This window comes from Coregonus clupeaformis, chromosome 23 (genome assembly GCF_020615455.1).
Source record: "Coregonus clupeaformis isolate EN_2021a chromosome 23, ASM2061545v1, whole genome shotgun sequence".
Classification (NCBI taxonomy): domain Eukaryota; kingdom Metazoa; phylum Chordata; class Actinopteri; order Salmoniformes; family Salmonidae; genus Coregonus; species Coregonus clupeaformis.
In genome coordinates this window covers 25,490,081-25,517,842 of record NC_059214.1, presented here as the reverse complement: position 1 = coordinate 25,517,842, position 27,762 = coordinate 25,490,081, and the positions used below count along the sequence as shown (strand labels likewise).

Here is a 27,762-nt window from a genome sequence, read left to right as displayed (position 1 = left end):
GTCAGGATTTGGCGTAAGCAGCATGAGTCCATGGCCCCATCCTGCCTGGTATCAACAATACAGGCTGGTGATGGTGGTGTAATGGTGTGGGGAATGTTTTCCTGGCACACGTTAGGTCCCTTGATACCAATTGAGCAACGATTGAATGCCATGCCCCAAAGAATTTAGGCTGTTCTTGAGGCTGACCCGGTACTAGATGGGTGTACCTAATAAACTGACCAGTGAGTGTATCTATTGTATAACCTCTATCTGACTCCAATGCAAGAACACACAAATGTTTTCCCCGTGAATTAATGACTATTCTGAAAAGGGCATTTCTGTTCATTGTTGAGCAACAATAGTGCAACAGGAAAAGGAGTTACCCAACCACAACATTAAGGCATCTCTGATCACTGATTAGATTTCTCTTTTCTTTATACTTAACTGATGATGTGCTAAAAAAATGTTAGTTTTTTTAACAATTACGGAATTTCTTTGCCAGAACCAAGAAATTCCAGAACCAAGGAACATTAAGAGATTTCTGATTAGATATTCTGCATTCTTTGAGGATGTGCTCAGATTATTATATATTTATTTTTTTATCAACAATTACGGGAAGAATGTAGATTGAGTTCCAGGACCAAGGAAGGATTGTTGCTTGGAAGAGCGAGCAGCGCCAGGGGAGGAAGCTGACGTCAGTGTGCCCAGACCCAGCTAGCTACACCTCCTCTGACTGAGTCACTGCATTCCTCCTCCTGCTAAGAGGATGTTTAGCAGTGAGGCCCGTTAGCTCAAAGGGGATAAGGAGGACAGATCATCCCCTTTAATCTGAAAGACACAGCAATCCCTGATGCATGACACACATGAAGCCACACAGGACACTGTCCGACACGCCATGGCACATGCCTGAGCTCACTGCACACTCACTGGAACTGGGCACACCACATCACGCCGCACACTTCCCGGAATATGGAGCAGATTTGACGAAGCAGAGCGGTTACGCAGAGTGTCAGCATTATGTAACGTGAGAGAATAAAAGATGACTAACTAACAGATTGGGTTATTAACAAAAGTCAAAAGGTCACGCTTAGGACAAAGGCACGGATTTCAGATTTGAGCATAACAGATTTTTCAGTTGATATGGTGTTACATACAGGAACACAAGCATGCTCGCACACACACACAGGCACACACAACTTACTCTGAACAGCTTGTGTGTTGTCGGGGGTGTAGAATAACTTTTGGTTGCACATGTTTCCTTCACAGCAACAGAAGAACACATCCGGACTTTCCTTCGTCTCCACACATTCAGTTCTGGAAAAGAGAGAGACAATGTTGTCACAACAATGTAGCAAAATCTTGGTCCCTTCGGGCCCCGATAGCTTAGCAAACCTTCCCTTTTCTAAACTTTTGTAACTTCTTTTGTTTCTTTGGGTTGCAATTGTATATCTAAGGAAAATGTGGTATTTCAGAATTTTGGAAACTGTCCTTGAGCTTTAGACTGGAGCTCTACAGGAATAGTAATATAATGGATGTAAAAATATGATGCTGTAGTTCATGTTGTTGTAGGTACAGTAGGCTACTTCCTGTAAACAAGTATTTTTTGTTACACCTCGTAAGTTTGGAACAAAAAAGGAAGGAAATAAATAATGAATTCTATATTTAACTGACAAACTTACATTCCATGGCAGCTAAACCATATCAAAGCTACACTCCATTCTTTGAACATCCCTGAATAGATAAACAAGCTTATTAGCCCAAGAAGAAACAAAATGAGCAGTATTCACTCCAAACTATGTTTACACATTTTTTATTGCACAATCTTTTGGCTGTTGTTTACATCTAGAGTACACACACATTGGTAAGTTGCCGCACGGTCGGAGCTACCGGTTGCTCTACATTGAGTAATCACATGGCAGCATGCCACACTTCAAAAACACATCGATGGTTACTGCAGGTGGAAGGTAAACGGGTTCAACGGCATGCTAAGACAAGAGCCGCCTGGTAAATCAGCCTTTCTGGGCCTGGGATCTCGCACGCTATGACAGAGAATGTTTCTGGCAACGCTAGCTGACATGCTGGATGGATAGCTGGGCAGATAACATTACAATTTGGTGGAATGGAGGGGGAAGCTAAAGTGTTCCACTTAACATCAGGTGATATATGGATATATAACCCTAAGTGAGGAAATGTTTTATCCATCTCTATCTGTCTGTTCTGGGTCACAGGGCACATTTGCAATATGCAAACATCTAGGCCTAGCTTGTCTAAAAAACCATTGCAGGTGTTAAATTACTTGAGAAGAAGCTCAATTGTTTATCGCAGTGGTGTAGCTGTTTGAACAAGTTGAGACTGCTGATGCTGACATTTGGCAAGGAACCACATTCATGATGATTTTTCTTGCTCCCCAATCGACACCTTTCACATCATATTCATGGGCCGACCAAGTCCTCACACAGAATGGAGATACTACTACTGATATACTGATAACATTTGTGATCCATTGCAACACACCAATGATACACTTAGTTATTCCACCGTGTGTCATTGGTGTGTTGTAACAGATCACACATGTTATCCAACCCACCCCCACAGAGCCCTGATGCAATAGGCCCTACCTGTCATAGCAGTTGGTATCATCCAGCCAGCAGCCCTGCTTGACGATATCTACGATTCCCGACACATTCCTCCAGGTGGCAAAGCAGTGTCTCCGCTTGTCCTTCTCCCCGGCACACGTCTCGATGCCACTGCGGTTCCCCCGGTTCTCTTGGATGGCAGCAGGGTTGGGGTTGTAGTTGTAGTGGATACACTCCTGCGTCTCTGACCGGCCCAGGATAGCCCCTGAGGACAGAAATGGAGACACTAGATCAAAAGACTTTGAGGTGAATATCGAACAGCATTCCTGTTGAACGGTGAATGTGTTGATGTAATAAATCATTTTGGAGAATCGGTTTAATGCCGTTCAAACACCAAACCACAGACATGAATAAGCACATAAAAGAAGCCTACTGTGTCCTGCACATCAACAGAGTTAATTTTGGGACAGCCCTGTCTACAGTGTAGCATCATATGTCCTATTAATCTACTACTAATCTATTGCTCTCATGAAGCAATGCACGGATGATGTAACTCTCTGCTCACTGCAGGACAATTACAGGACAGAGGCATTAAAGGCCACTGCAGGGCTGCAGTGATCACTAACAGAGCCATCTCTCATCAGCCAGCCTCCCTCCACAGTGGGAAGCCTTACCACAGCCCTGTAATTAACCAGTGGTGACGACTCAAGTGCCTCTAGAGACTGACACACACACACAGTCTTCAAATGCTGTGTGGGAAATCTCTGGCCCTGGCTGGTCGTGATATGATTTGTTAATGACTATGTTTGATTGGTCAAGGAGGGTAATGGGATAGAATTCCCATTCCGAGAGAAGAGTTGTTTTCAACAGAATCAGCAGGGGTGAAATAAGTTGAATGTCGTTTACTGTACTGAATCACAGCACATGACAATCATTTAGCCCACTGCTCCCCCACCCCATCCATTTTGATAAGTAGCCTAGGCATGAATTCTTCTAGACTGCAGTTAGTAAAATACAGCCCATATTAAAGTATGCTCCGAGCTGTACAAAGCACACTACACACAAGTCAATCAAACAATTGCCAATAATCTACTGTCACGCATAGTCGACCATAGAAAGGTCAGGCTATCCTCATTCATTGAGCCATAGACATGACAATGAACTCAAAATATAAACATGAACCTGTGAGGCGCCAGGCACCACAGGTCGATTCATCCCTGGGTAAGACTTAAGCAGTAGGCCCTAAGGAATTGATTCACTATATAATCTCAAACACCAAAAAGGCAAAACAAAAATAATGTATCTTTTAAGTATAATCCTTGAGACTTAATCTTATCTAAACAACAGGAAAAATGATTTTGAATTTAATGTGCAAAACATAGCCTGAGGGTGCCATATGGTTTAAGAAACCACAACAATATGAGCTTGTTTTATGGTTAACCCTGACAAAACCTCAAGTGGTAACAGTGACCGAAAAGAAAAAGGATATGTTGGGTGTGGTTTGACAATGGTGACACTTCTGCTTGCTAAGGCAGGGAACAGAGGCTCTGACACACACCAATGAGCATGCAAAGGTATTTATCTCTCTCATCTCTCTACGTGTGCCAAATATAGGAGAACTAAAAGTTTAGAAAGCTTTCTATAAATAGGCTTGTCGGCTTGATTCAGCTCAGATAGGATAAAATGCTACTGTTTAGCCTACGTAATCTATTGTAAAGTCTATTCTTAACTCATTTTGTCTTTGGGGGTAAAAAGACCCACACATCCTTAATTAAAAACAAGAAATGCATAATTTAAAAAGTACAAGGAGGTATTTTGAGATAGTGGGAGAGACAGAGAGAGAGAGAGAAAGAAAGAAAGACACAGAGAGAGAGAGAGAGAGAGAGAGAGAGAGAGAGAGAGAGAGAGAGAGAGAGAGAGAGAGAGAGAGAGAGAGAGAGAGAGAGAGAGAGAGAGAGAGAGAGAGAGAGAGAGAGAGAGAGAGAGAGAGAGAGAGAGAGAGAGAGAGAGAGAGAGAGAGAGAGAGAGAGAGAGAGAGAGAGAGAGAACCAAAAGTCACCTGCCTCAGGTTAGTAGAGCCAGGGGCCCCCTGAGAGGGGCCTCTCTTAGTCTTTTAATTCCGCTCATATCTACCAGGGCCAGGAAGCAGGGACCTACAGTGCCGTTTGTTCTGACAATCAATAATGAGGGACAACACAGAGTGCCAGCTAAACATGGAATGCTCTGAGCCCAGGGGCCAGAGATCTGGAAACTGGTCACGCAGGTTGAGTGAAGAGAGACTGTTGGCGCCAAGGAAGAAACAAGCCCGGGGGAGGAGTTGGAGCGCCACGATTGCTTGTGCTGAACAAGCTGGACTGGGCATACAGTACAGACACCATTTACTGTAGGCTACCTCTCAGAGGGGTCACAGTTTGACCATGTGTTTACAGTCTGTTCACTAATGTTCCTGACAATGGGACATCTTAGACAGTTATTCCCAAACATTTCTTCACATAAAGAAATTTGCCTAAACCAATGATGAGAATAACATCCTCACAGAGATCAGTGCTGCTATGGGGAAGAAGATAGCATCTGACTTAGGAATGGGCACGGTTAATCGAATATTCGGATATCCGAACGGACGTTAGTATTCGAACACTTGTGAGAGTATTCATTTTATTTGGGGGGTGGGGGCTGATTTTAACAATGAAAAAGCTTTGTCTAAATTCAATTATCCATGTGACATTGTTACACACAAGGCTATACCATGACATTTGACATGCTTAAAGTAAAATTGGCAGAGCAGTCAAAAATGTGATTTCCCTGTATTTTATATATATTTCCACACTATGAGGTTGGAATAATACTGTGAAATTGTGAAAGTTGTGATAATGTACTTTTGAAAACACCGGCTGAAATTTCTGCTTGTTTGGCTGGATGGGATTTTTGGACCACCTGGTGATATCACTAGAAGTTATAAGTTAATAGACCAATAACAAATAGAGTTTGCCCTCCTCTCTGCCAATAACAGCTAGTTTTCAGGTTACACATCCCTCCCATTAGGCCTCTGTCTCAGACCACTCCTAGACAGTCCTAGCTAAATTATTTTCCATTTTAATTGAAATCAATTGAAATCAATTACAGTAAGGTACTTTCTGCGTAACAATTTGATATTGAGATAAACATGGCTGCATTGGACCTTTCCTAAAACAACAAACTTGTATTTGAATGTAGGGTTTTGAATGTAGAGTTTAGCTATGTACAGTCGTGGTCAAAAGTTTTGAGAATGACACAAGTATTGGTCTTCACAAAGTTTGCTGCTTCAGTGTTTTTAGATATTTTTGTCAGATGTTACTATGGTATACTGAAGTATAATTACAAGCATTCCATAAGTGTCAAAGGCTTTTATTGACAATTACATTAAGTTTATGCAAAGAGTCAATATTTGCAGTGTTGACCCTTCTTTTTCAAGACCTCTGCAATCCACCCTGGCATGCTGTCAATTAACTTCTGGGCACATCTGGACTGATGGCAGCCCATTCTTGCATAATCAATGCCTGGAGTTTGTCAGAATTTGTGGGTTTTTGTTTGTCCACCCGCCTCTTGAGGATTGACCACAAGTTCTCAAATGGGATTAAGGTTTCCTGGCCATGGACCCAAAATGTGGGATGTTTTGTTCCCCGAGCCACTTAGTTATCACTTTTGCCTTATGGCAAGGTGCTCCATCATGCTGGAAAAGGCATTGTTCGTCACCTAACTGTTCTTGGATGGTTGGGAGAAGTTGCTCTCGGAGGATGTGTTGATACCATTATTTATTCATGGCTGTGTTCTTAGGCAAAATTGTGAGTGACCCCACTCCCTTGGCTGAGAAGCAACCCCACACATGAATAGTCCCGTGTAGCTCAGTTGGTAGATCATGGCATTTGCAAAGCCAGGGTTGTGGGTTCCATTCCCACTGGGGGCCAGTATGAAAATGTATGCACTCACTATCTGTAAGTCGCTCTGGATAAGAGCATCTGCTAAATTACTAAAATGTAAATGTCTCAGGATGCTTTACTGTTGGCATGACACAGGACTGATGGTAGCGCTCACCTTATCTTCTCCAGACAAGCTTTTTCCGGATGCCCCAAACAATCGGAAAGGGGATTCATCAGAGAAAATGACTTTACCCCAGTCCTCCGCAGTCCAATCCCTGTACCTTTTGCAGAATATCCGTCTGTCCCTGATGTTTTTCCTGGAGAGAAGTGGCTTCCTCGCTGCCCTTCTTGACACCAGGCCATCCTCCAAAAGTCTTCGCCTCACTGTGCGTGCAGATGCACTCACTCCTGCCTGCTGCCATTCCTGAGCAAGCTCTGCACTGGTGGTGCCCCGATCCCGCAACTGAATCAACTTTAGGAGACGGTCCTGGCGCTTGCTGGACTTTCTTGGGCGCCCTGAAGCCTTCTTCACAACAATTGAACCTCTCTCCTTGAAGTTCTTGATGATCCGATAAATGGTTGATTTAGGTGCAATCTTACTAGCAACAATATCCTTGCCTGTGAAGCCCTTTTTGTGCAAAGCAATGATGACGGCACGTGTTTCCTTGCAGGTAACCATGGTTAACAGAGGAAGAACAATGATTTCAAGCACCACCCTCCTTTTAAAGCTTCCAGTCTGTTATTCTAACTCAATCAGCATGACAGAGTGATCTCCAGCCTTGTCCTCGTCAACACTCTCACCTGTGTTAACGAGAGAATCACTGACATGATGTCAGCTGGTCCCCTGTAGCTCAGTTGGTAGAGCATGGCGCTTGCAACGCCAGGGTTGTGGGTTCATTTCCCACGGGGGGCTAGTATGAAAATGTATGCACTCACTAACTGTAAGTCGCTCTACTAAAATGTTAAAATGTGGCAGGGCTGAAATGCAGTGGAAATGTTTTTTTTGTGATTAAGTTTATTTTCATGGTAAAGAGGGACTTTGCAATTAATTGCAATTAATCTGATCACTCTTCATAACATTCTGTAGTATATGCAAATTGCCATCATAAAAACTGAGGGAGCAGACTTTGTGAAAATTAATATTTGTGTCATTCTCAAAACTTTTGACCACGACTGTAGCCTACGGTGCATTGAGCTACAGCTGCTTCAGACGTCATGTGGCTTTGACATTGTTTTCAGTTGCATACAGTAAATGTAGCCTACAGTTCTGAGAACGGACAAAGTGATTGTTTTATTTGCAAGCTAGTTCTCTCTCTCATGGGCTATAGGTTATGGGGTGCATTTTACATGAAAAGGCATTTTACTATCATACCGCATTTAGCCCTCCGGTCAGCCCTGACAACAGTATGCTATTTTCCCACTTCAGCGATTAGCCTACTGGCGCGCACCAACGGAGGTTCCACAAGCCCTGACACAAAATGCAAAACACTCACCAGAAAACATTGAAACAGAATCAGTTATATGATGGCAAACATCAGACTTCCCTTTCACTGTTGCTGTTAGCCTAGGCTACTGTTTGACAAAAGCTACCGGAATAGCACCCCGAAAACAACTGTGGCATTTTTTTTTTTACTATCCCCAAAAAAATCATGATATTATTTGAATATTTAAATAATTTCAAATGCCCATCCCTAACTGACTGTATGCATTCCAAAATAGCCCACATGAGGCCATTTCGCTTACATTGAACACATCAAATCAATTTCTCCGTTACTCATGGCCCTAGTCCAAGAAGAGACCCATTTTCCTAATTAATATTCATAAATGTGTAAACCTTACAATAATAACAACATAATGCCTCTCTAAAAAAAACAAATGATGCTGTGGAGTCTGTGGCAGCATGGATGAAGAAAATTATTTTGGGGGGAATTAATTTGCTAATTGCCCCTCGTGGGAATAAATCCAGGGGATTAGTTCCGGAGACACAAATCGCCATTATCAGGATTACAGGGAATCTGCCGGAATTACTGTCACATCCACGCCTGGTGGAGGAGGAGGAAGGCACAGCCGAAGATGCACATCATTCGTCGAAGCCCCAATACCATGATTACAGATCTGGGTCAGCAAATTGAAACAGGCAAATTTACCCAGATGCTTAACACAAATCACTGTTCAAAAGGCACAGTTTGTTTATTGACTACTGGGGAATAGTTGGATTGGGCAGGACCTGTGACAATGTTGTATGGACTAGGAGCCAACACAGAAACATCATTCCATCTTGACAATCTCAAATAGGCTTGACTAGACTCAGCCTAAACCTTCCTCCAGCATAGGACCTTCTGTCTCCACTATACTCCTCATAATATTTGGCCCAGAGAGGCATTGGGAATCACAAGCACCAGGTTTACTAAGGGTTAATACATTGGTCCAAACAGGGGGTCGACAGAATATCTAAATCACCTTTTGAAACCCTAACTGAAAACTACAGTAATGCAATTAAAATGCCCAAGTGCTGGTTCTAAACAACTGAAGAGCCATACTGTAGGCATTTTCCTTAGATTTAGTGGCACAACCAAGATGGCTTAAAAAAAACACTTTGCCAGCTCATCAAGCCTGTCTGTGGCAAACTCCTCTGATTATCTTGTCCAGTCCAGCGCAGGCCGGGCAACCAGGATTAAGTGGGAGGGGTATGTGATTTGAAAATATGCCAAAGGGGGAGCAAAGACACTTTCTCTTGTGCTCCATCTCCACAGGGTGCAACAGGCACTGTCACGATCGTTATAAGAATCGTTATAAGAAGCGGCGGACCAAGGCGAACAAAAACAACACACGATACGTGAAGTCCTAGGTTAAATAACAAAACCATACGGAACAAGATCCCACAAAACAAAAGTGCCAAAAGGCTGCCTAAGTATGGTTCCCAATCAGAGACAACGAGAATCAGCTGCCTCTGATTGGGAACCACCCTGGCCAACATAGAAAACACGAACTAGAACACAGAAAATAACACATAGAAACTCCACACCCTGGCTCAACATATAAGAGTCCCCAGAGCCAGGGCGAGACAGGCACTCCCCCATAGACGTGAAACAAGTGCAATTATAAATATACAGTGGGGGAAAAAAGTATTTAGTCAGCCACCAATTGTGCAAGTTCTCCCACTTAAAAAGATGAGAGAGGCCTGTAATTTTCATCATAGGTACACGTCAACTATGACAGACAAATTGAGATTTTTTTTTCCAGAAAATCACATTGTAGGATTTTTTATGAATTTATTTGCAAGTTATGGTGGAAAATAAGTATTTGGTCACCTACAAACAAGCAAGATTTCTGGCTCTCACAGACCTGTAACTTCTTCTTTAAGAGGCTCCTCTGTCCTCCACTCGTTACCTGTATTAATGGCACCTCTTTGAACTTGTTATCAGTATAAAAGACACCTGTCCACAACCTCAAACAGTCACACTCCAAACTCCACTATGGCCAAGACCAAAGAGCTGTCAAAGGATACCAGAAACAAAATTATAGACCTGCACCAGGCTGGGAAGACTGAATCTGCAATAGCTAAGCAGCTTGGTTTGAAGAAATCAACTGTGGGAGCAATTATTAGGAAATGGAAGACATACAAGACCACTGATAATCTCCCTCGATCTGGGGCTCCACGCAAGATCTCACCCTGTGGAGTCAAAATGATCACAAGAACGGTGAGCAAAAATCCCAGAACCACACGGGGGGACCTAGTGAATGACCTGCAGAGAGCTGGGACCAAAGTAACAAAGCCTACCATCAGTAACACACTCACGCCAGGGACTCAAATCCTGCAGTGCCAGACGTGTCCCCCTGCTTAAGCCAGTACATGTCCAGGCCCATCTGAAGTTTGCTAGAGTGCATTTGGATGATCCAGAAGAGGATTGGGAGAATGTCATATGGTCAGATGAAACCAAAATATAATTTTTTGGTAAAAACTCAACTCGTCGTGTTTGGAGGACAAAGAATGCTGAGTTGCATCCAAAGAACACCATACCTACTGTGAAGCATGGGGGTGGAAACATCATGCGTTGGGGCTGTTTTTCTGCAAAGGGACCAGGACGACTGATCCGTGTAAAGGAAAGAATGAATGGGGCCATGTATCATGAGATTTTGAGTGAAAACCTCCTTCCATCAGCAAGGGCATTGAAGATGAAACGTGGCTGGGTCTTTCAGCATGACAATGATCCCAAACACACAGCCCGGGCAACAAAGGAGTGGCTTCATAAGAAGCATTTCAAGGTCCTGGAGTGGCCTAGCCAGTCTCCAGATCTCAACGCCATCGAAAATCTTTGGACGGAGTTGAAAGTCCGTGTTGCCCAGCGACAGCCCCAAAACATCACTGCTCTAGAGGAGATTTGCATGGAGGAATGGGCCAAAATACCAGCAACAGTGTGTGAAAACCTTGTGAAGACTTACAGAAAACGTTTGACCTGTGTCATTGCCAACAAAGGGTATATAACAAAGTATTGAGAAACTTTTGTTATTGACCAAATACTTATTTTCCACCATAATTTGCAAATAAATTCATTAAAAATCCTACAAAGTGATTTTCTGGAAAAATAATTCTCATTTTGTCTGTCATAGTTGACGTGTACCTATGATGAATATTACAGGCCTCTCTCATCTTTTTAAGTGGGAGAACTTGCACAATTGGTGGCTGACTAAATACTTTTTTCCCCCACTGTAGCTTGTATTCAGAGATCCACACATACAAGTTCAATCAACTATTGAAATCAAATTGCTGCACATAGCACATACTGTACCATTCCAATGGATGACATCTTATGGCTTTGATCACTTCATCAACTATAACATTAGGCCTAGGCTATGTAGGTTGTTCAACAAAATCAGTGCCTTTTGAGTCCCCTGATATTTTAAGTAGAAATTGTGCAACACCAATATTTAATTTAAAAAGCATTTTACACAGTGTTTCCCCTACATGCATTTAGCAGTGCTTTAATGTTTGAGTCACTCAGATAGCATAAGAACAAGGCATATGCCAAATGTGTATAATTGCAGAATATTAGCTTTAAAACTGCACATTTTCTCTCAGCCCCATGGCAAAATGTGTAGAATTGCAGGAAACTAACTTTTAAATGGTACACTATGTAGAAATCACATTTTCTGGTTGCTAAAATTCTAATAGTTCGCCTAATTTCAGTTTGTGACAAAACAAGGAGTCATTGTGCAGAGAAACATTGTACCATCTAAACTGCTGTGAAATATATTTTCCAATATGCAAAAATATTGTATTTTCAGCTGTTTGAAGCTAGTGTACAAAACCGAAAGTAAAAGTCGCAAAAATGAAACTTAAGAATGGAAAGTATAGAAATAGCGCACATAGAACAGATCTACCGCTTCGTAGGCTTGCTTTCAGTGAGAATGACAGATCTATAACTCACATTTATACGTAAATTTGGTCGGTTGCCCAAAAAGTTACATATTGTAGCTTTAAAACTGTTCTCTCTGCCCCATGGCAATATATGTCAACCCTGTTATCCATTGACAGACAGACTATAAATGTTTTAATCATTTCATTATTTTGTGAAGCTTGCATTCAATTGCCCCTCCCTGTTGCACACAACAAGCTTCCATTTCCCCTGTCAAAGGGGGATTAAAGGCTGATTTAAGATGAAATTGTCAACCCTGTTACGGTCAACCCTGTACCAGTCAACCCGGTTAAGGTCAACCCTGTTACGGTCAACCATGTTACGGTCAACCCTGTTACGGTCAACCCTGTTACTTTATTTGGCACTTAATAGGCACTATTTATAATATTTTTTAAATTTAAACTCTTGAGATGGGAAAACATGTTTTTTAAATTAAGTTTAACGTGCTCTTTATGACAGAATGTTAAAATTAGGTCAAATCTAAAGTCCCCCCCCCCCCACCAAGTTACAGATCTCAAAAGGGACCCAATTGGTGGAACGACTCGTGACACTACAGGAGTGAGAGTCCTCAAAGTGTTCTTAGTAGAGTACTAATAGTTCAGAAACCCAAACAAGTAGGCTACAAGTCTGTGTAGTAGTTGTGCATTCTTTCTTCACCCAAGCTAAGTTTCAGTTAATATCATGACATTTGCATGAAAAGCACTCAGCTCATTTTTGAACATTTAGGCCTAATTGTTACTCCTGCGAACAAACGAGGGAGCAAATAGCTTTTCTCAAAGTAAACTGTAACAAAACAGGACTGTTTTCAGGTGAAAATGTGATTGTTTCCCCCTGATCTTTTTTAGAGCATATAACGTCACACTTTTTGCAGTTGGAGTGATAAGCAGCAAACTGGTGCTGAGACCCATGAGGCTGCCGGAGCTGGACGGACATTCCAGCCAGGATTAAGGGATCTGACTTCATCACTGTGTTTAGCTGTTTTACAGTATGAATGAATGGGCCTGCATTCTTTGTGTCTGATGAACAACATTAGGACAACATGGGGTTTTGAATGGGCCATTTGTTTTCCGAGAGGGGGATCTTTTCCGTCTATTCAAGTCAGACTATTTTTTGTATCTTTCTGTGTATATTCTGTGGCTCCACATTTCCAGGATATGCAGTTGTGTGTGTGTGTGTGTGAGTTCAAGTGTGTGTCTCTTTGACTCTGTGTGTGTATTATTGTGCTTGGTTTTGGAGGCCTTTCAAAACAGCGCCCTGTTGTTATTAAAGGTGTCTCAGACATCACACACACAGGGAAGGACGCTAAAGTCTGACAGCTGATAATGGGGGTTTGGGGTACGTACCCCTTTGACACTTTCATACTTGTTGGTGGGCTAATTACTAGCATAACGATTGACTGTGATTGCTACTCCAGTGCAGTGGAACTCCATGTAGCCTATGGCTGAGTGTCCATAGGGTACACAGAGTTAAGTGCCCTAAAGTTAAGTTTGAGTCACATCAAACACCCTCTTGTGAATTGAGCCTGGAACGCCAACCCATAAAGCAATTCCCCATAGAACACTTCCCTGTGTATCTCCAACTGTTGTGTCACATTTGGTCCCAGTGTGTACCATGGGGGCTGCAGGTTGAGTCTGATGAGTGCTTTAAATTCCATGCTCCTTAGGGCCTTATTCTCTATTCTAAGTACAGACGAGAACAGAATGTTCTCTCTGACACGAGGAACAACAGGAGCAAACCATGGGGAAACAAGGCATTGTATGATTTCCAAATAGTTTGCCCTTTAAAGTGAACAATCTTGACTTCACAGCTACAACTGGTGAATGTACATAATTCATACAAGCACAGTGCTATGGCCTGCAACACCATCTTGGTTACTGTAATCCACCTCAGTGAGCACTACACGATAATTAAAAAAAATCTGATGATCCAATTTGAGGTCAAAGTATTGATCCGGTTATGGAACCTGTGTTAAAAGAAAGGTCAACAAACCAGTTGTAGAATAGTCATCCTTGCACCTTTTTCGTTTGTGAAATCCGCAGTCGATTGCATCGAGCGAGCGCTGTCCCACAGAGCACACTGCAAGTGTTCTGATAATGATCTGAAGAAACAACAAACAAACCGTCCCGTACCGCTGTCTGCTATTTGTTATGGCAACTCTTTAGCAAGCTACGAGTGGGATAGTGGTTAGTTTTGTTGACTGAGAGGCCAGGTCTTTTGTCAGACAAGCATCCCTTTTGTAGATCACAACCTGATATATGGGGTATTGTTAAATAGAGTTTTAAAACTCTGAGAAAAAGGAGAGAGCAAACAAACCCCAGGAAACTATCTGACCGCAAGATGGGGGCTCTCTGCTGGTATATGTGATACGGAGGCAGACAAACTTCCATCAGAGAGCCATTATTGAATCATGTTGAAGCAGTTCACATAGATATTATATTTGGATAGCGAGCACATGTGGGTAGAAATATATTTTTGTAATTAAGGTGAGGTACAGTGCAGTACACAGAGTTACACCTGACAGTAAAGGGTAGAAAGATGCGGGGGGGGGGGCGGGCAACCTAATATCACCCTACAGAGGGGGACACTAAGGGGAGACTGACAAATATGGTATGTGTAGGGTTGCAGAGTTCTTGAAACTTTCCCAAATTTTCCAGATATCCTGGTTGGAGAATTCCAGATTTCCTGTTTATTCCATCCCAATTCCGGGAATTATCTATCCAGGATTTCTGGAAAACCTGGGAATTTGGGGAAAGTTACCAGAATTTTTCAAACATAGATACAGTTGAAGTCGGAAGTTTACATACACTTAGGTTGGAGTCATAAAAACTCGTTTTTCAACCACTCCACAAATTCCTTGTTAACAAACTATAGTTTTGGCAAGTCGGTTAGGACATCTACTTTGTGCATGACACAAGTAATTTTTCCAACAATTGTTTACAGACAGATTATTTCACTTATAATTCACTGTATCACAATTCCAGTGGGTCAGAAGTTTACGTACACTAAGTTGACTCCGCCTTTGAACAGCTTGGAAAATTCCAGAAAATGATGTCATGGCTTTAGAAGCTTCTGATCCTGACATCATGGGAAAATCAAAAGAAATCAGCCAAGACCTCAGTACAAAAATTGTAGACCTCCACAAGTCTGGTTCATCCTTGGGAGCAATTTCCAAATGCCTGAAGGTACCACGTTCATCTGTACAAACAATAGTACGCAAGTATAAACACCATGGGACCACGCAGCCGTCATACCGCTCAGGAAGGAGACGTGTTCTGTCTCCTAGAGATGAACGTACTTTGGTGCGAAAAGTACAAATCAATCCCAGAACAACAGCAAAGGACTTTGTGAAGATGCTGGAGGAAACAGGTACAAAAGTATCTATATCCACAGTAAAACAAGTCCTATATCGTCATAGCCTGAAAGGCCGCTCAGCAAGGAAGAAGCCACTGCTCCAAAACCGCTATAGAAAAGCCAGACTACAGTTTGCAACTGCATATGGGGACAAAGATCGTACTTTTTGGAGAAATGTCCTCTGGTCTGATGAAACAAAAATAGAACTGTTTGGCCATAATGACCATCGTTATGTTTGGAGGAAAAAGGGGAACGCTTGCAAGCCGAAGAACACCATCCCAACCGTGAAGCACGGGGGTGGCAGCATCATGCTGTGGGGGTGCTTTGCTGCAGGAGGGACTGATGCACTTCACAAAATAGATGGCATAATGAGGAAGGAAAATGTCGTGACATGACCCCAAGCATACTTCCAAAGTTGTGGCAAAATGGCTTAAGGACAACAAAGTCAAGGTATTGGAGTGGCCATCACAAAGCCCTGACCTCAATCCTATAGAAAATGTGTAGGCAGAACTGAAATAGCGTGTGTGAGCAAGGAGGCCTACAAACCTGACTCAGTTAGACCAGCTCTGTCAGGAGGAATGGGCCAAAATTCACCCAACTTATTGTGGGAAGCTTGTGGAAGGCTACCCAAAACATTTGACCAAAGTTAAACAATTTAAAGGCAATGCTACCAAATACTAATTGAGTGTATGTAAACTTCTGACCCACTGGGATTGTGATGAAAGAAATAAAATCTGAAATAAATAATTCTCTCTACTATTATTCTGACATAAGACAGGGAATTTTTACTAGGATTAAATGTCAGGAATTGTGAAAAACTGAGTTGAAATGTATTTGGCTAAGGTGTATGTAAACTTCCGACTTCAACTGTATGTCTTATGCCCAGAATCTTTGTGAAGACCAGTTTCAACTCTACCTTAAGGAGGCCTTAGCTTGTTTCTACTGCAGCTAGTCTCTACTGTCGCTAGTCTCTAACGTAGCTTGTCTCTACTGTAGCTTGTTTCTGGGTGGTGACCATTGTTTGATCATTTGCTTGGAGGCAACAATAAATGGAATGGTGTGCTGCTCCAGTCCCCTGCTCAGGATGCAAGGTTAGGCCGTCTTAATGAGGGGTATTTTTGCCTAATGTGACCAAATAACTTTTGGTAATGAGTAGTACACATTTTAACTGCGCTCTTTTGAGGGCCCCCTCTTGTAAGAGCCACTAAGGGTAGCCTAATGCGATAATTGTAGTCGAAGAGAGGAACTGCTTAAAATTCAAGATAGAGGAGAGGGTGGGATTTTGGGGCTTTTGTTGTACAATCCAGAATAACATTTACATATGAAGCAGTGGAGGCCTATGAGTGAAATTGGCCTTTTCTGCATAGAAAAACACGCTGGTCACAGCACTTCAGAATATAACAACCAGTTCAATTTCTATACCCGTTGCTTGGTTGTTGGCGCAATGGTGCATAGAGTTTGGTTGGGTAAGCCTAAATGTGTTGAAGTCTGCTAGGTCTAGGCCTACATCAGGAGAACAAAGAGGATAACAACTTCTCTATGACAAAACATAGCCAACCCCTTAAATACCAATTGTGTTTTTACCAAAGATTAACAACAACCTATTTGATGTACCACTGACAGATAAGAACATATGTTGAGCCCCAAAGGGAAACAACACACCCTAATCCCCTATAGGCTACAATGTACATATCACCCTAATCCCTATAGGCCTAAGTGAGGGGTTCAACAAATGCATTAGGGCTTTCCATCCAAACAGCGATCAGTATGGATGCTGTGTGTATTATCCTCCACCACATAAAAAAAATGTGTTGACAAAAGTGGTGTTCCTCTCTAATGATCTCCTACTGAGTTGTCTAGATGAGCGTTACTATGCTGGGGATGATGAGCAGAGAGAACCCTGGACTCTGTATCAAATGGCACCCAATTCCTTACAGTGAGGGAAAAAAGTATTTCATCCCCTGCTGATTTTGTACGTTTGCCCACTGACAAAGACATGATCAGTCTATAATTTTAATGGTAGGTTTATTTGAACAGTGAGAGACAGAATAACGAAAAAGAAATCAAAAATGTTATAAATTGATTTGCATTTTAATGAGGGAAATATGTATTTGACCCCTCTGCAAAACATGACTTAGTACTTGGTGGCAAAACTCTTGTTGGCAATCACAGAGGTCAGACGTTTCTTGTAGTTGGCCACCAGGTTTACACACATCTCAGGAGGGATTTTGTCCCACTCCTCTTTGCAGATCTTCTCCAAGTCATTAAGTTGGAGGCTGACGTTTGGCAACTCAAACCTTCAGCTCCCTCCACAGATTTTCTATGGGATTAAGGTCTGGAGACTGGCTAGGCCACTCCAGGACCTTAATGTGCTTCTTCTTGAGCCACTCCTTTGTTTCCTTGGCTGTGTGTTTTGGGTCATTGTCATGCTGGAATACCGATCCACAACCCATTTTCAATGCCCTGGCTGAGGGAAGGAGGTTCTCACCCAAGATTTGACGGTACATGGCCCCGTCCATCGTCCCTTTGATGCAGTGAAGTTGTCCTGTCCCCTTAGCAGAAAAACACCCCCAAAGCATAATGTTTTCACCTCCATGTTTGACGGTGGGGATGGTGTTCTTGGGGTCATAGGCAGCATTCCTCCTCCTCCAAACACGGTGAGTTGCGTTAATGCCAAAGAGCTCGATTTTGGTCTCATCTGACCACAACACTTTCACCCAGTTCTCCTCTGAATCATTCAGATGTTCATTGGCAAACTTCAGACGGGCCTGTATATGTGCTTTCTTGAGCAGGGGGACCTTGCGGGCGCTGCAGGATTTCAGTCCTTCACGGCGTAGTGTGTTACCAATTGTTTTCTTGGCGACCATGGTCCCAGCTGCCTTGAGATCATTGACAAGATCCTCCCGTGTAGTTCTGGGCTGATTCCTCACCGTTCTCATGATCATTGCAACTCCACGAGGTGAGATGTTGCATGGAGCCCCAGGCCGAGGGAGATTGACAGTTATTTTGTGTTTCTTCCATTTGCGAATAATGGCACCAACCGTTGTCACCTTCTCACCAAGCTGCTTGGCGATGGTCTTGTAGCCCATTCCAGCCTTGTGTAGGTCTACAATCTTGTCCCTGACATCCTTGGAGAGCTTTTTTGTCTTGGCCATGGTGGAGAGTTTGGAATCTGATTGATTGATTGCTTCTGTGGACAGGTGTCTTTTATACAGGTAACAAGCTGAGATTAGGAGCACACTCTTAAAGGGAGTGCTCCTAATCTCAGCTCGTTACCTGTATAAAAGACACCTGGGAGCCAGAAATCTTTCTGATTGAGAGGGGGTCAAATACTTATTTCCCTCATTAAAATGCAAATCAATTTATAACATTTTTGACATGCTTTTTCTGGATTTTTTTGTTGTTATTCTGTCTCTCACTGTTCAAATAAACCTACCATTAAAATTATAGACTGATAATTTCTTTGTCAGTGGGCAGACGTACAAAATCAGCAGGGGATCAAATACTTATTTCCCTCACTGTCTATAGTGCACTACTTTTGACCAGGTCAAAAATAGTGCACCACATAGGGAATAGGGTGCCATTTGAGACGCAGATTGGCTCCCCATAAACATGGCCCGGCAATCCTTTGAACATGCATCATGACTTAACACACCATAGTCTAGTTGGTGTATTTCATGATGTGTGTGTGTGTGTGTGTGAGAGAGACATAGGCCTAACTATATAAAGAGAGAGAGCAAGAGAAAGAGAGAGAAAGTGAGAAAAAGAAGAAAAAGCATGTGTGCAATTCTGAGAAATTGGTAACTTAAAATGTAATTCAACAGACAAGAGAGTTTCTTTGAAAGTGTGACAACAACCCAGCAGACTTTATTTTCCTTCCCTCCAATCAAATTTACAACTAGTTTCAACAGATTAAGGGGGAGTGTAATTAACCTTGCTCCAGGCACCCACCCAGCTATGGTCTCCTTAGCACAAGCAATCTGTCCGTGCCACAACCTTTGCAGAGGGCCTTCCTATCAACAGGCCACCAAAATTCCAAACCGCTAGCGTTATACTGTAGGGCTGTGTTCAGTAGGACACAGTGTTGTGGAGTGTTCAGATAGGAATAGGCCTATATTATGTAGAACAGAACAGATGTCAGCTGCTCTATTCTGATATTTCTATCTGCAACCTGCAGAACGACCCAGGTAATCGAGCAATGAAACTTGCTACTTCCTCAAAATAACATCAACATAGCTCCGGCAAGACGGTATGCTATGTGCGGATCAAGTAGCATTGAGGTGAGGTGTTTGTGTAACTGACATTTACCCTCTGTTGAGGTCAAAGTCCTAATTGGGGGAAACCCATTCAGGAAAAGCGAGTAGATTGCTTTAGTTCAAACTCATCTGTTATGTGGCCTAGCTGGGCCCTGTTTACTATGCACAAACTGCACTCTGCCTAATGCTAAGTAAATGAAGCTTTGACTCAGGAGATGACTTGAGTCTTTGCCCCCCACCTCCCTCTGCTCTGTGCAAAGGGGCTTTTGTAGAGTGCAGAGTGATAAGCACATATGTCTCTCAGGGCAGATGCCAGCAGCATGTGCCTTGTTTCAAACAAAACCGCCACACACACACACACACACACACACACACACATACAGAATCCTTGAGTGCCAACAAGCAATATTTTAAACAAGAGACCAACTTCCTTTTTGTCCAGCTAACTGCTTTCTTTGGAATGTACCGAAAATAAATAAGTATCTGTGTTGTTGTTCAGTTAAAGAAAACAAAATAGCGAATACTACTGTACAACAGACCATTATATAGGCTTTTGCATAATGATAGGCAAATAACATGCCATACAGTAGCTATGCATGAATGTATCAGAATGTACAGGTAACTGCCAAAATAAACTAAACACCAACAAAAAGTGTCTTAATTGGGCGCTCGGCCACCACGAGCCGCCAGAATAACTTCAATGCGCCTTGGCATAGATTCTACAAGTGTCTGGAACTCTATTGGAGGGATGCGACACCTTTCTTTCTTGAGAAATTCAATCATTTGGTGTTTTGTTGATGGTGGTGGAAAACGTTGTCTCACACGCCGCTCCAGAATCTCCCATAAGTCTTCAATTGGGTTGAGATCTGGTGACTGAAACACACCCTTTAAACCCCCTATGCTCCTTTGAGACCCCTCTTTGAAAGTCACTGAGATCTCTTCTAGCCATGGTAGCCAAAATAATGGGCAACTGGGCACATTTTTATACATGAACCTAAGCATGATGGGATGTTAATTGCTTAATCTCATCAGGAACCACACCTGTGTGGAAGCAGCTGCTTTCAATACACTTTCTATCCCTCATTTACTCAAGTGTTTCCTTTATTTTGGCAGTTGCCTGTACCCATCTACACAAGTAAATATCCAGGCAATACAACTGTGATTTCAGAGCCCAGTTCAGAATCACATCATATGCAAACCTATACTGAAACATCAACAACCAAAATAGGGTCAAATATAGCCTCATCAGATGTTCTGTTCTTACATCACAGAAATACTAAAATAATCTAGTGGAGGGATACTCACATTAAGAATCTTCCTGCATAAAAAGCCTGGTCTCATAGACTACACATAACATAGTAAATGTAAATCTGGGACACTCAAATTACTATGATATGTTACGTTTGGTATGGTTACATGATACAGGTTACTTAACCCTTTGACACGTACGAACACACGGGTGTGATCATTCTACAGTGGTTCCTGCAGCGTTCGCGCAAAGCGCTGTGATTAGAACACTTATTTAGAAAGTCCAGTTACGATTGACGCAACAGTCAGCGTTTGAGCTGGCCATACTGTTTTTTCACAGAAAGATTTTGCACAAACACAGTCTTTACAACGTTATGTCCTCAATGTGAGCAGTTTATTTTGGGATGCAATGTTCAGACATTCACAGAAGTAGAGATAGCACAACACAATTCTCATCCAAACCGGAAAATGTAGGCTACATTAGACATAGCGCCAACTGAGGAAAGAGTGACCTAACACATGCGGTCATATTTAGCTAACTCTCGGCTGACAGAAACCATAATATGAGTTAGCTAATAGCAATTACTATTTACAATTCATCACATCACGGGTGACCTCACCAGTGATCAAAATAATTTAGTAAAACACTTTCAGAAAAATCTATGGGTAGTTTGTGCGTGCCGCCATGTTTGTTTTTTCATGTCAACCAAAGATAAGAGGTTACAAGATGAGTTGGGTCTGTTTGCAATATGCATGTTGAAGGGGGTGTGTCATCTACCATCATTCACTTCCACCATTCACTTCCGGAACTTTACTCGAAAGACGAGTGAACCATCCCTTCACCTCGTTTTGTTATAACATCTTTGGTCTGACAGATGTTTACGTGACAACCAGAATGAATTGTATGATGTCAACAAACATGGTGCCACACATAGCTGGCAATTAGCTTAGCATTAGCTCATCATAATCAGCACAACCTTCAAAAAAGTATTTTACACACGTCATATGTGTCCATTACAATCTATGCAAGAATCGGAATGCATGATTTGTCACCAGTACTTGAAAACGTGAATAAAACCGTAAATACATTATGCTCCATCCATACGGTGTGCTACAGTAGAAACGACAACACGATATACAGAAACTATAATGATAATGTAATAAGGCACTTACTTTGATTGGAATGCACACATGTCCGAAGTTGTTATTAGTAGTGAAGAGAATGCGGACGCCAGCCGGAAAATGTGCCAGGGAGGAAAAAGTTTGTACTTGGGCTCTAGTCGAAGAGAGAAGTTTGTCCAGCTCAGTAATGCCTTAAACGTAAATTGTCCGCAACAGTGAAATGGGCAACTTCTATGTGAATTAATGAGGAGGCGGAACACACCTAAATTCAAACTGTTGTTAGCAAATAAAACTTGTTAGAAAATCATTTTAAATTAAAAGTTGAAACATATAGATATAGATAATTAGCAGGCAGTGTGCCTTAGTTTGAGGACAACTTCGGTTAACTGTCCTGTTGCGTAACAGTCATATTTTGGAACAGTGAGTGCATTCTGACATCACAGGCATAAAAAAACTTATGCTGGGGCGACCGTTAGAGATATTTGGAACTCATGCATGAAAAGGTTAGGGCAAAGGGCAAAAACTAAAGTAGGCTTGTTGGTCGGGTTGGATGGGTGGGCGTATAATGCAAACATCTAGCATCAGGTTGCGTGTTCAAATCTCATCACAGACAACTTTAGCATTTTAGCTAATTAGCAACTACTTACTACTTTTTAGCTACTTTGCAATTACTTAGCATGATAGCTAACCCTAACCCATTAACCTAACTCCTAACCCTAACCCCTACCCTAGCTAACGTTAGCTATCCAGCTAACGTTAGCATTAGCCACCTAGCTAATATTAGCCACAACAAATTGGAATTCGTAACATGTCATAAGTCATATTTGTAACATATTGTACAAATTGCAATTCGTAAAATATTGTACGAATTCCAATTCGTAACATATCATTTGAATTGTAATTTGTAACATATCATACGAAATTGATGATGGACATCCCCAAATCAATACATATCATACAAAATGTAACATATCATACTAATGATTGTGTCCCGGTCTTACATTTACTATGTTACGTCTACCCCTGAGTCCAGGTTGACATAAAATATATAGCAATTTTGACATAGCATGCAAAGCACACATTGCATTAATCATTGCACGTATGCATTATATATACCACTAGCTGCTCACAATCTGATACAGACGTTGCCTCCTCCCTCCACATAACCTCCCTTTCCATTTTATCTCGCTATAGTGGCTAGACAGATGGCTATGGTTGTATAGAAGATGAACATAGACCTAAACATAATATAATAGTGGACATCGTGTACAGTCAGTTCCATTCAAAAAGCTGTCCTGTTTCAAGAGCGATACTGTACATTCAATCGCGTTCCCGCGTCATATGACCCGCAGCACTAAGAACACAAAACAAGGACAGTAGCCTAGGCTCTGTCATGCACGAAATAGGATAAACTATAACATTATCATAGACCTACAATGTGATATCGATGCGTATGAAGATATTCTGACTATTGCATGCCTGGAAATGTGATCACTTGTCGATATTTGAAGACAGTTTCCTATCTAATACCCACCTGAGGAAAATGAGATGAGAAAGACGCCGAATGCCAGTTTCGTTGCTGCTCCCATTTTCGATCAAATGTCAAATCCTTTATTTCGATTAAATCCTGGTGTCACAAATTTTAGGGATTAGCGTCCAACCTATCAGAGTACCTTTTTACAGCAAATGCATCGGATGATTGACTGAATGAAAGAGCTGCAATGCCAGCAACATGGAGTAGGGTCACAGAAACGTTTGCATTAAAATATCCACATCAGAGTCCTTGATGTTTATTGTATTCTTGTGGAATGTGACATGGCTTGCATCATATGGAGATGTATATATATATATATATATATATATATATATATATAACTTGTCTTGAATGGATCTAACTACTGTAGAAAGTTACTGGCCAAAAAAAAATACACCGACGAATAGCTTGTCTGGCTACTGGTTAGTGCACTTGCTGCATGGTGTATCCATTCCGCACACAATAATGCAACATTGTCGCATTTTAGAATCACTGTATCGCCTAGAGTAGCTCCTAGCAAAAATTATCACAAACTGTTACTTTGTTGCAACTGTCTGACTAGATAGCTAGCTAGCGATAACCTTTCAGCAGGACTGCTATGGCTCGCATAAGTTTAAGATTGCCAAAATTGCTTACTGGTTACCTCACTAGTTATAGCTCTAATGCAATGAGTCGAGTTTGCGTAATTACAATTTAATGACCAAGATAAATGCTTGTAAAATTGTTCCAGGTAGCGTGCTCCATCTAAACAACATTCCTCTTTTCCCACATCACGTGCGATCAATCCGAAGGAAAGTTAACACTGGAGAAAACATTAGCCAAGGATTCTCCCGAAGGCTGTGTTGATTCCAAACGTTCTATGTTTGTCCACAACATGAAAATAACGCAATAAGGCGTGTGGCACACACGAAAAGGCGAACAAGCTAAATAATCTAAAGAAATCCTTTAGATGTAGCTAGTCTCTTTCGTCGAGTATTCTTGGTTTAATGTTGAGGTTTTCCTTGAGCGACTCCAGTCGATATAATTCTCATTCCTTCTTCCAGTGCGGACTGTACTCAAGATGGCTGCTTGCACAGATTGTTTTTGTTTTTTTCATCTGTCACTAAGCGGCTAAAAGCTTTGACTGACATCAATAATGGCCAATAGGGAGCGACAAAATATCACTATGCGCCACAGCTTTACAGCTCTACCAATCCTAGGCATTCTCATTCTGTGAGCATTTGTGACAGGCAATAAACACGCCCAGTGTACCGCGAGTAGAGGTATCGATGATGGGATGGCTGAAGATACCCTGATCAATACAATTACTGTATTTCTGTGACAGTGCCGTAGGATCTATAGTTTTGGTCATTGTTTCCCACAAGCACTCCACCCCTTTTGATCGCGAAGAATGTGATGGGGAGCGTGTGTTTTGGCTGTGCGGTTTCGTTGCTATCCTAGTCTTTGCATTTCAAATATGTTTGATGGATGTCAGGTTTTGCAGGCCAGCAAAAAGTGTTGTCCTATTTATAAGACCACTTTTATGTGCACTTATTTTATTATTATGAAGATAATCTGGTGGTCACAGCTGGACAAATGAACAAGCAAAGACAAAGGTAAATTGGGCCTAATGTCTACACATTGTTTACACCTCGTCCTACAAGTGATCTTTAATGTAATTCCCTAGACAATTACCAAAATATAGTATATTTACTCATTCCCCTTTTTCAATGATAGGCCAACTTTAGTTCATATGGCACTCTGTCTTCCATTTTGGAGGCCTAGGCTTATTCAGAACTGTATTTTTTTGTAAATAATGAGTGAGTTATATGTAATTATTATTACTGAATCTACTCATCACATTATTAATTTTATATTTCATTAGATGTAAATGTAATAGTTGAAGTGGAGATACAAAAATAAATATCTTACGGATGGTATTATAGCCTATACATTAGGACAACCAGCCCAATGTGAGCACATGGATGTAACTTGTGAGCTAATTAATGCATTATGAAACCAAGATACTGTAGCCAATAAACTGTAGTACTGAGGTGCTTTGGAATTCCCCTGGAATAAAAGTATGCGGTTGTTCCAAATTTACATTTGAAGTGTGGAATTGAAAGTCCAACCTCAGAAAAGGATTCCAACAAGATTAGTTTCTATGTTATATTGAATGATGTAAAACAGGTTAATAAATGCATTATGATGATGAATTACATTTGGATGTCAGTTAACAATTTGAGAAGTGTAAAATTGTCCTCCCTCCCTGACCTGACCCTAACCTGTTCAACAGACGTGCTACCCTGTCCCAGACCTGCTGTTTCCGACTCTCTCTCTCTCTCTCTCTCTCACCTGCTGTCTCGACCTCTGAGGGCTCGGCTATGAAAAGCCAACTGACATTTACACAACCACTGTGATTATTATTTAACCCTGCTGGTCATCTATGAACGTTTGAACATCTTGAAGAACGATCTGGCCTTAATGGCCATGTACTCTTATAATCTCCTCCCGGCACAGCCAGAAGAGGACTGGCCACCCGTAAGAGCCTGGTTCCTCTCTAGGTTTCTTCCTAGGTTCCTGCCTTTCTAGTGAGTTTTTCCTAGCCACCATGCTTCTACATCTACATTGCTTGCTGTTTGAGATTTTATGCTGGGTTTCTGTATAAGCACTTCTGTATTTGTATTTATTAAGGATCCCCATTAGCTGCTGCCAAGGCAGCAGCTACTCTTCCTGGGGTCCAGCAACATTAAGGCAATTATATTTAATTGAAAATATTACATGACATTACATTTCATAACACCTTTCACAACATATTAAGTGTGTGCCCTCAGGCCACTACTCTACTACCACATATCTACAATACAAAATGCATGTGTACGTGTGTGTAGGGTGTGTATGTTATCATGTGTCTGTGCCTGTGTGTGTGTCTCTTCACAGTCCCCGCTGTTCCATAAGGTATGTCTTTTAAATCTGATTCTACTGCTTGCATCAGTTACCTGATGTGGAATAGAGTTCCATGTAGCCATGGCTCTGTGTAGCACTGTACGCCTCCCATAGTCTGCTCTGGACTTTGGGTTTGTGAAGAGACCTCAGGTGGCATGTCTTGTGGTGTATGCATGGGTGTCCGAGCTGTGTGCTAGTAGTTTAAACAGACAGCTTGGTGCATTCAGCGTGTCAATACTTCTTACAAAAACAAGTAGTGATGAAGTCAATCTCTCCTCTACTTTGAGCCATGAGAGATTGACATGCATATTATTAATGTTAGCTCTCCGTATACATTTAAGGGCCAGACATGCTGCTCTGTTCTGAGCCAATTGTAATTTTCCCAAGTCCCTCTTTGTGGAACCTGACCACACGACTGGACTGTTGATAGTGTTTTAAGAAGGTAGAGCAGTGCTTAATTATGGACAGACTTCTCCCCATCTTAGCTACTGTTCCATCAACATGTTTTGACCATGACAGTATACAATCCAGGGTTACTCCAAGCAGTTTAGTCCACTCAACTTGCTCAATTTCCACATTATTCATTACAAGATTTAGTTGAGGTTTAGGGTTTAGTGAATGATTTGTCCTAAATACAATGCTTTTCGTTTTATTGAAATATTTAGGACTAACTTATTCCTTGCCACCCACTCTGAAACTAACTGCAACTCTTTGTTAAGTGTTTTGTAATTTCACTCGCTGTAGTAGCTGACATGTATAGTGTTGAGTCATCCGCATACATAGACACACTGGCTTTACTCAAAGCCAGTGGCATGTCATTAGTAAAGATTGAAAAAAGTAAGGGGCCTAGACAGGTGCCCTGAGGAATTCTTGATTCTACCTGATGTAAAAATGGCTTTATTAATACATTTTATTTTATTTGAGCTATGGCCTATGCTATGCTGCACATTAGTGTCAGTGTAAACATAACTTTTCCATGAGCTGCCTCTTGAATTAGGTAACCTGTTCCCGAATGAGGTCCTTACAATGTCACGTTCTCATCACTATTGACACCTCATTTCTGCAAACACACAGGCCTGGTCACTAAGTTGACCCAAAGAAAAGCCCTGGCGCTTGTGACCTAAGCTTCAGTAAGCATGTGGAGATATCAAGGACACTAACAGAGGATAGAAAGCCAGAATTGGCCCACATCTAAACATGGCATAGGAGGCCTATAGAAAATACAGGTATTGCAATGGTCTTTATCAGGTCTGGTCTACAGTGGGCCTAGTACCTGACAAATACTATTATGGTTGAAACTTTGTTGTACTTTCTCAATTAAGATTGTGCTTGGCAGCAGCAAACCAAACAGTGAGTGGACATTCTCTTGAACAGGATTAACATGCTTGAAACTCATCCTGAACTCAAAGGACTACTGACCAACACTAACTCTAAGGCCTGCCTCCCCCCACCGACTTA

The 27,762-nt window shown here is 41.8% G+C and overlaps 1 protein-coding gene across 2 annotated transcripts in view; it reads right to left on the bottom strand.

Annotated features, from left to right (window-relative positions):
• Positions 1-24,438, bottom strand: part of LOC121536712 (activin receptor type-2A) — a 45,554-nt gene extending 21,116 nt beyond the window's left edge. For both annotated transcript variants that reach the window (XM_041844159.2, XM_041844161.2), the window contains exons 1-3: positions 23,380-24,438; positions 2,598-2,820; positions 1,181-1,293 (exon numbers count right to left, since the gene is read on the bottom strand). In XM_041844159.2, the coding sequence (XP_041700093.1) occupies positions 1,181-1,293; positions 2,598-2,820; positions 23,380-23,434 (391 nt within the window). In that variant the 5' untranslated portion in view covers positions 23,435-24,438. The remainder of the gene's footprint in view (positions 1-1,180; positions 1,294-2,597; positions 2,821-23,379) is intronic.
• Between the last annotated feature and the right edge of the window lie 3,324 nt (positions 24,439-27,762).